At 39.9% G+C, this 9,845-nt stretch overlaps 1 protein-coding gene and 1 pseudogene across 1 annotated transcript in view; one reads left to right on the top strand and one right to left on the bottom strand.

The window, feature by feature from the left end:
* Positions 1-6,194: 6,194 nt before the first annotated feature.
* LOC137979798 (uncharacterized) lies at positions 6,195-7,735 on the top strand (annotated as a pseudogene).
* Positions 7,736-8,026: 291 nt separating this feature from the next.
* Positions 8,027-9,845, bottom strand: part of LOC137979797 (uncharacterized) — a 2,126-nt gene continuing 307 nt past the window's right edge. The window contains exon 2 of the mRNA XM_068827145.1: positions 8,027-9,788. Coding sequence (XP_068683246.1) covers positions 8,027-9,788 — 1,762 coding nt within the window. The remainder of the gene's footprint in view (positions 9,789-9,845) is intronic.

Below are 9,845 nucleotides of genomic sequence, written 5' to 3'. Positions count from 1 at the left end.
AGTGAGGTCCTTGATCGTGCAGGCATCCCCAGCATGTTCGGTCTTCTCAGTCAAAGACGTCTGTGATGGCTTGGCCACGTGAAGAGAATGGACCCGGGGCGAATCCCCAAAGACATTCTGTATGGAGAGTTGGCTGAAGGTACACGACGAACAGGACGCCCCCATCTGCGCTTCAAAGACATTTGCAAGCGTGACTTGAAGCTTGCAAGCATTGACCCAAACAGCTTCGGGAACATGGCTGATGACCGAGGGAAGTGTAGGGGGATAGTGCGAAATGGGGTCAAAGAAGCAGAGCGCACCCGAACTGAAGCACAGCATGTGAAAAAAAAAAGAAGGAAGAACAAGAACACCAGCCAAGCGGCATTATCCTTCTCCTGCGCCAACTGCGGCAGGGACTGTCACTCACGTGTGGGGCGCTACAGCCACTCCCGGAGATGCCAGTGACCGCCTCGGACCTGACCCATCCTTGCTGTACCACCGTCAGCCATGACGAATGGATGTCGACGTCGACGACGACGATAAATTAAGAAGACTGGTAACTAGAGAGAACGAGATGCTTCCGTGAAGCATACACTGGGTTGCCTGTGGTACCTGTTACAGAAAATCAGAAGGCACTGAATTGTGTGGAATTGAACTACAGCATTCCGGTCTCTGAAGAATAACAAATAAAAGAGAAGCGAGAAACATTGGCTTCTGGGCTGACATGTTGATAATTTTCAAGTTCCCTCACAACTTCTTTTCACCACAAGTTTAAGCGTGCCCTCTGAGCATCTGACAGCTTTGTAATACCAAAGTTCACTGAAGTTAATCCCTGTTCAGCGGGCTTAGTGTTTGGATGGGAGACTCAAACAATATACCCCTCGAAACGGAAGCATCGGACCGAAAATACTATGAACGCTAACAAATGCGAACTCAGCAAGGTACATATTTTGTTAGCTTGCTTTATGCAACACAAGAACATCATTCTAAAAGCTTATTCTACGCAAAAAGTAGGTTCTGCAGGTAATTTTGAGAGTGGAAATCAAGGTTACGCGGCAGACGGCAAATACAAACTCACGATTTAATTCAGTTAACACACCAGAAGACGCTAACCTCCTTTTAACAAGAAAATGCTTTACTATTGCCACAAAAAAACTATCCAGTTAAGCTCGCATATCATAAAACGTGATGAATTCATAAAGGCCACCTTTTCCAGCGAACAATTTTTTGAAACAAACAACATATTTGCTACTAGAGGCAAAAACCCCTTCTATTTCATTACGTGCGTGAAAAGAAGAAACTAAATCGTGTCAAATATGTGCAATATACTAAATTTCAGGATCAAACCGTTTCCATGAAGAACCCTTTCCTTGAATAATGAAGCACAAAATACACGACAAGCTTTCTTTCAAATAATTCTTGGCTGTTACATTTCCAATTATTTTTTTTACCTGAAGACTGTGCAGAGTTGATCACAGATCCACGTAAGGTGTTCGATTCGTTCAATCGTTCTCTGTCTTTGTTGAACCCAGGAGTTACCAGAGAATTTTCCATTTGGTTTCAGTGTTCTACATAACCGTCACACTTGGTTAAATATTATTTTAGAAATACAACTCACTTTGATTTCGGCTCGACGGGCGATAGATTGTTGTCGAAGTCCATTACTCGTCACTTTAGAGATTCCAGGTGTTGGTTTTTCACCGCCTGTCTGGTTTATCCAACTGACTTTCCATTATTGAGCTTCATAAGGGTATATTTTATTCAAAGATCCACTAAAACACCATTCGCGTTACATGACTTTCGACGCCATTGCAGGCTAAGTTAATGATTCTCCTGTGTCCACCAGAGAAATCTACGCATTTCCACTACCCTCTCGATCCTAAGAAAATACGCGCAGAGGGCTCTATGCACAAAGACACCACTTACCAGGGGAGTGACAGGCAAGACTTTTACCGACACGGAAAATAATAAAAATAATAATAATCTACCCATTTTCCGACTGGGATTGCCATACGGCAACCCAGTAATAAGATAAAAATAGTGAGATAAATAGATAGCAGTTAAAACTGACCGTTTAATAAAGCCAGAGTTTTAACTGCCAACGTTTTCGTTTAAGGTCGCGTATTAGTAAAGTTTCCTTGCAATGCAAACCAGAGCTACCATTTGCCAAAACTTGGAAATCGTCCCATTTTATGTTGTAACCTGTTTTTACTGAATGATCTGCAAACGTTGCCAGTGAAAACCTCTGGCTTTATTAAACGGTCAGTTTTCACTGCTACCCATTTATCCTACTATTTTTATCTTATTCACTCTAGTTACCAATCTTCTTAATTGCCAACGAGCAAGCCGAGCGAAGACGCGACGCTTGCGAGGCGGCCAGCTTAATGCCGCGCAAAGTATTGCAGCAGGCAGAAAAATTCTCGATCGTTGTATGAAAAGCGTAATGTAAGGCTACGTAGCACAGGGGCATTCTGTCTGCGCGTGCGCGATTTTGAGATCTCTTATGAGCGTATCCGCTGGCCCGCCATAAGCAGAAACCAAAATAATGGCGGTCTACCTGGCGAAAAGTTTCGAGTTCGTGTCGTTATCTGTGTAGTTTATCTTCCTTGCCTTACCTGTAGACGGTGTCAAAAGATCGAGAAACGGTTGGGCTGTTTATGGCAAAAAGTCACAGCAAAGTACTTTCGAATAATAAGGGAAAAACAAGTTGTTTTGGTGTGGAACTCTCACGTAGTCAGTAATCTTGCGAAAGTTGCATAATTCGAAGGGCTCTTCAAACACACATAAGCAGACTAGACAGACATTTTACCGCGTTAGTTTTGATTCCAACCTACGTGTTTACCTCTCACTGTTCTCTCTTTTGCTCTGTTGGGCATTCTTGTTTGAAATGTGTTAAAATATCGAGAATTTCAGCTACATTATGAAAATATATGTTCACACCCAAAGTTTACGGTAGCTTGCCTTTTTTGGTTTTAAGTTTGTTGGCATGAACGCGAAAAAGCGTGAACGACGGGCCAAAAACAGCAGCTTTGACCAAATTATGGTCTGAGTAAACAGCCAGAAAAAAGAGAGTTGGTAATGTTACCACGGGAAAAATGTTTAGGAATTGTGGAACGTTTGAAGCTTCTGACAGAGAGTAAGTCATGTTAAGTCTTGGTTTCGTGTATTGCATGGAGCACCTCCCATTTGAAAATTACTTAGCTTACATGGTGTTAGCTTCAGGGAACTAGAGCAAGATAGCTGGTTAAGATTTTGAGTTTAAGCACATCCCAAATCCCTAGGGAACTAAATCTGAGGACCTGAAATAAATAACCACTGTCTAAGGGCATAGCAAGGTCTATGATTCCCATGTTGTAATTGAACAAGCTGCCCTCTTGAACCTTGTACAACTGTCTCAATCTGTAGGAATGATCCTTCTCTGTGTTCATTTCCAAAGAATCAGACTATTCAAGTTGAAAATTGATTACAAAATGACAACAGGAAATTAGTAAGTTCTGACTAGACCAGGCCTAGGGAACAAAGTGATGTTAAGAGTGACACACCAAAGAGTATTCCTTTTTTAATATCAAGCCCCAAGCTTTTTAAACTTTTACAAGTATAGAACTAAAATATAATTTAGTTTGTTAGTCCTTCGGAAGTATAAGATATGAGGAAATGGTCAACAACTGCATTTACAATAAATGGATATCCAAAACGTAATGATCACGAGTGTTTTTCTTCATATCAACTTGCTGGTCACCTTACTGAGACTATGACATGTAACATTTTATTATGTAGGATGGATGTAACTCCAACTAGTGAAATCTTAACTGTACATTGAATTTATAAGCAACAAAGAATCCCATTTGTATGAGCCTCATGAATTCAGCACATCTGTTAAATTTACTGCAAACAAATTAATTATCTATGAGTGTTTAAGATTCCAATCATAATCCAGAACTTCAAGAGCTTCAAATACGGCTGTTTCACATAACCAATTTGCCCATTCATCTTCATTCACAACTGGTTCTCAAGGTAACACCTTTCCACAAAACTTGACCTCTCAGCCATCACTTCTGTCCATTGCTCCAATTGTTGAGCCACTGCTCATCTATCTAAACAGCAGAGAATACGCTGTCAGTTCTTTTGATCCTAACTTTTAATTCTGTACATGAAACACTTTTTCCAAAGCAAGCTTACTGATAAACCTAAGACATGGAGAATTATGGACACTTTTCGAGAAACTGTGAAGAGTAAACTCTTCAAACATGGCCATTTTAGGTCTGAAGTAAACATCAATAATATAGGGTTTCATTTCTTTCAACTTAAGTAAACCATTCTCTCCCTCTTCCTCACACTATCTTGGTTTTTACATACATTGTAAATGCTCATAAAGATTTGTTACACTGCACCCAGAATTAATTCAACATTTTTTGGGTACAAATAACATTCAAGGTAATATGTAGATGAACTCCCTTGCTTACTCTCATTGCAAATTTGAAAGTATTACTGTTCATCTAGTTTTCAACATAATTTTGTTTCTTCCTTTACCCGTGAATTGTGGTGAACATTTATTGATTTTTATACTACAGTATATGGATTGTTGGAAGAGCCAGTACATGACAAATCTGATGTGTAACATATTTGTGAATAATGATTGTTGAGAAGATGATCAAAATATAGTGACAGGTCTTGAAGATAATCAAGTGCATGTTTCACTTATTCTAGACGGTACTAGGGGATTTTGGCAAGTAAAAAGTGTTTCCTAACATTTTTTTTGTACAAATGTATAACTAACACATACATCTAAAGAAATCGTGATTGGCATTCCTCTACAGGCTAAGGAATACACACTAAAAGCGAAATGTCTGTTCTGCCCTACAGAGCTCGTCTCCAGAATTACAACCAAATATTTTTGAATGAGCATTTTCACTTATTTCTTAAATCGCTCGTCTAAGAACACTTGCTGAGGTAAATTCAATTGCTGCACGGAGAAAAAAAAAACCGACGAGCTTTTAATGCTAGCAGCTTTTAATGCTAGCAGCATGCTAATGAAATAAACACGATAACAGAGCTTACGCCATCCGGTTCGAAAACTACATGGACAAGCTCCAAATGTGCAATCTTCGACAGTAAACGGTAGTAGTTTGCCTTGCTACAAAAAAGAGCACGCATTTTTTCGGAATAAATAAACCAGATGAAGCGGAGGACAAATAAACAAACAATGCACTAAAAGTGTTCTCGGACTTGGGGGCCGGCGAAAAAGGGTAGTTTAACCGAACTTTTGACTTAAGTTAGCTCTACGAGACGAAAAAAGCAATTACAAAAATACCTACTGAAGAACAGGAAAAAAAATTGCAAAAGTCATCGTGTATTGAAATGACACTACAACCTTGTTAAAAATGGACAACTATATGCTCTGCACAACAGACTTGGAGAGCAGCAAGACAGAAGACTTTTGTGATCCACGACTTGGAAAATCTATCAAAACTTCCCAAATAAAAATTTCCCAAAAGCTGTTGTAATAACATTGTAATCCTACAAACAGCGCATTTTTTAAAGCCTGGAGTCCCAAGCGGCTGCAAAGAGGAAGGAGACACAATGTTATTTGAAGTAATTTAAAGCTTGGGGGCCGGCGGAATTATGATGAAAACTTACTTCAAAGTTGAAGCAAAATCAGCTCAAATTTAAAATTTCCATCTCATAAAGAATGGTGTATCTGAGGATCGTGTCAATATGCAGCCCTATGATTCATTACAATAAAGCTTCAACATCTTCAAACTAACCTGCATCATTTGCCTTCTCGTGTGAACATCTTGAACTTCGGTAAATCAAATGCCAAACTCCACTTCTTTGGGCCTTTATCTCGTTTTGTTCGCAATTTGATCATTAAAATATTCTCATCCGAACGCCCAACAAACTCGAAGAATATCCATAGTGATAGAAAAGTGTGTAATTTTGTTACAATCTTTCATCTCTCTTGACAAAATATTTTTCAAAGTGTAGATCGCCCGTTTAAAAACCCGCGGGCAGCGCGTTCAAAATAACAATGGCGCCGAACTCGAATAATTCGATTCCCTTCGCGTATGCTCAGACAAAATGCCCATGTGCTAGGCTACGTAGTGTAATACACCCTATGCAAAATGAAAAGGGACTGGGAGCGATACGTGCGAGAACGAGGCTAGTTGGGCCAAGAAAAAATGGCCGCCTGATGCGAAGGGCGCCAAATTTTAAATATGCCGGCAAATTGTTGTGTTCCCAAATGCACCAAAAAGCTGTACAGGACTGAAAATGGAAAGAAAATTTCCTACTTCAAGTTTCCAGATGATGTGAACCTCAAAAAACGTTGGCTGCATGCTATTCGTCGCGACGAATGTAAGGATTTTACTGTCAACCAAAACACGAAGATTTGCTCTCGTCACTTTAAACCTGAGGACTTTGTTAAGTCTGTCGGAGGCCAGCGTATTTATGTCAGGGAAGGGGTCGTGCCGTCACGTTTTTCTTGGTCACAAAGTTCTCCGCTAAAGAGAAAGCCTCCTAAGAAACGTATGTTTACGTCGAATACAGACACAGAGTTGATAGTATCTCAAACAACTAGTGCAACTGAAACCAACGCTGATAACTGCACTTCATCGGCGGCTGGTAGCTCTGCTGATCATGACGTGCAAAACGACACGGATACGCAAGGAAACACGACAGAAGATTTCAAAGAACTTCTCGAAAAACTGAAGAGTTTGGAGCTTGAAAATGCTTCGCTAAAGGCTGAAATAGGAGTTTTGAAACGTCAGAAGGGTCTTGCAGATTCTCGCGTTTTTCAGTTGCGAAATTTTACCTCTGACGAGGACATCGCCTTTTACACCGGCTTTCCTAACTTTGCTACATTTAATGCTGTATATGAATTTTTGAACACTGGAACGAATGGGGAGAACATTAGGTACTGCTCGTCAAAAGAAAGAAGTGTCCCAAAGCGTTTTTACAAGAAAATGAAACCGAGGAACCAGAGGAATGCACTCACAAAGGTAGAAAAAGGAGCTTAGAAGCAAGAGAGGAGTTTTTCCTTGTACTCTGCAGACTAAGAAGGGGATTTGCAGAAAAGCATCTGGCTCACTTGTTTCATATCTCTCAGTCAACAGTGAGCAGGATATTCCTGTCCTGTATAAATTACTGGTATCTTAAATTTGGTCAGGTATCTATATGGGCAAATAAGGAGGTTGTTACAGTTACTATGCCAGACAGCTTTAAAGACAAATACTCTTCCACCCGTGTAATAATCGATTGCACTGAGATTAGATGTCAGATGCCTTCCAGCCTTCTTTTGAATTCGAAACTGTTCAGCTCGTATAAAAACCACGTAACTCTGAAAGGCTTAGTTGGAATTGCTCCTAGTGGAGCTATAACTTTTATCAGTCAACTATACAGTGGAAGTATTTCCAATCGCGAAATTGTTGAGAGAAGTGGTTTTCTGAAGTTAGATTTTGATAAAGGTGACACTGTGATGGCCGATAAAGGCTTTACAATTGAAGATCTCCTTCCACTGGGTGTGAACCTAAACATTCCACCTTTTCTAGGGTTGTATACCCAAATGACAGCACAAGATGTTATCAAGACCCAGGAAATTGCCTCGGTAAGAATACATATCGAACGAGCTATTAACAAAGTCAAGAACTTCCGCATTTGGGATAGTGTCGTACCACTTAGTCTATTTGGGGTGGTAAATCAAATGTGGAGTGTCTGTGCCTTTTTGTGTAACATGCACGATCCTCTTATTTCCACGTAACATTTAGGCAAAGCAATAATGCCTTCTACAGAAGACAACATTATTTAATAAAAGCCCCAGACCCTAATGTTATGTCTCAGAAAGAGCACAGATTTGGTAAACTAGGGTTTCGGCATCTTTGTGCGCTAGGAGCTAGTAAACTGTCATTTATCTTCGTACAGGCATTGTGCTCAAGAACTGAGAATAAAGAAACTAATCTTACAAAAGTTTTATCTTGAAAGATATCAAGGTTGATACTCTGTTTTAGACATATGTGTCATTGCTACAATTTAACAACAATGACACGCTTTTCTAATGTTTACAGAATTCTAAAGCGGCTGGCTCTATAAAATGATTGAAGTAGCATTCATTCAATGTGTCCCAGAACTGAGGATCAAATGTGATCCTCTCTACACTCATGCCTTTGCTGGTGTAAATTATGCAATCACACCAGTTAGCCCCTGTAACAGCAAGTTGACCCTGTATTTGAAAGTAGTACTGATGTCCCCTTTTCAGTCTTGGCTGTCCATTTACATTTTCTGCAAAGAAACTTTCATCTGCACATGCATCTAAGGGACTTACATGAAACTTACTGAAGGGACATTTAACCTCTACTAGTCCAAAAGGCTTACTACAACTATGATCAATGACCTTGCCATCTGGCGATGCTGCCAAAATTGGACAGGCCATACTCACAACAAGGCCACTTTTTAACACTGTAACTGGATTCCTAGCTGCAAACATATATTTTCCATATTCTTTCAAGGCTACAGGTTCATAGGTTTTCCCGTGTTCTGTCTGCTTGGAAGTAAATGGCTTGGGATGAAGCAGATTGTTTACTAAAGAGGCATGTTTTCTTTTCCTTTTTGCAATGGTGTGGAAATTAGAAGCTGTAAACCGAAATTTTCTTTCAGCATTCCATTCTTGGCAGGCTGCTTGTTCTCTTGCAGTCTTCTCTATGTTATTGAGCTTTACCTCATCAACAGTCAAATGATCCAGGAGTGCTTCTTGGTTCCTGCTCAAACCATCTGGCTTTTTGTACTGTTCAGAATGTTGCAAAGGAAATGCAGGAAATGCAGATATAGCATTTTGGTCATCATTACCATCATTGCCGTCTGCTCTAGGCACTGAGCCAATATTGCAGAAAACTTGAAAATTGGACTCGGAAAACTGTAACTGATAACTTGCATATGAACCACTCGGAGATTTTCCAAATTTTGTTTCCTGTAAGTTAGTACCACCAGGAGAAATGATTTGAGACAGAGCAAATTTAGGATTGATCTTTTGAAGCTTGTCTTTCAACATAACTTCATCTGATGTTTGTGTGCTCAAGTTTTTCCTAGCTTCATACAATAAACACCTCACACCACTATCAGGATCATAATCGCTATCTAATTTGGACCTCTTTACATTGAGTTCCATGACAGGTTGGGGCTTGATTTTTTCCCCTCTTGCAGGTCTGTGCCACAGCTGTAAACTGGAGGTGCATGCCTTAGGTTGTGCCATATCAGATTCATGGTCCAACTCCTTGACATTTTGACAGCTATACAAGCTAAACTTACAAAGTTTCATCATAAGTGCAAGTACATGATTACAAAAGCCAGCAGATCCCGCCACGCACGTACATGAAGCATACTTTACACTTCCACTCACTAAACAAAGTGCAACTTTTAATTTATGAGGGGCTTCATTTTTTTTAAAGCTATGATGACACAAACATTGAAAAAAGAAATATTCATTGTCACTAGCAGCAACTACGTCCTTCAAGTATTCGTCTTCAAGGAACGTCTTGGCTTTTCTCATGCTTGTTGGAACTGTATGGCTCCGTTTACTTCGGTCAATGTTTTTTCCAGACTGAGAGACATGCAAATCCATTTCTGCTTTTGTAAACAATGGCATTCGTTGTAAGCTTGTTGACCACCCAGTCGATGGAAACCTTACAGTACTTTCCTTCAGCAACGGATCATTTCGAGTTTGTAATTTTTCTTGTCTCTGCTTTCGACGTGTGTAAATAAGGTTCTTGTCCGGATCCACAACATCTTTATCACGACCAGAAGCCACATATTCAAGTACTCTACGGAAAAATTAGCACACCAGTTAATTGTGCAGAAACAGGTAAGCGACGGAAATA

Source organism: Montipora foliosa, chromosome 12 (assembly GCF_036669935.1).
Source record: "Montipora foliosa isolate CH-2021 chromosome 12, ASM3666993v2, whole genome shotgun sequence".
NCBI classification, from domain to species: domain Eukaryota; kingdom Metazoa; phylum Cnidaria; class Anthozoa; order Scleractinia; family Acroporidae; genus Montipora; species Montipora foliosa.
The sequence above is the reverse complement of the archived record's forward strand: the minus strand, read 5'-3'. Positions and strand labels throughout refer to the sequence as shown.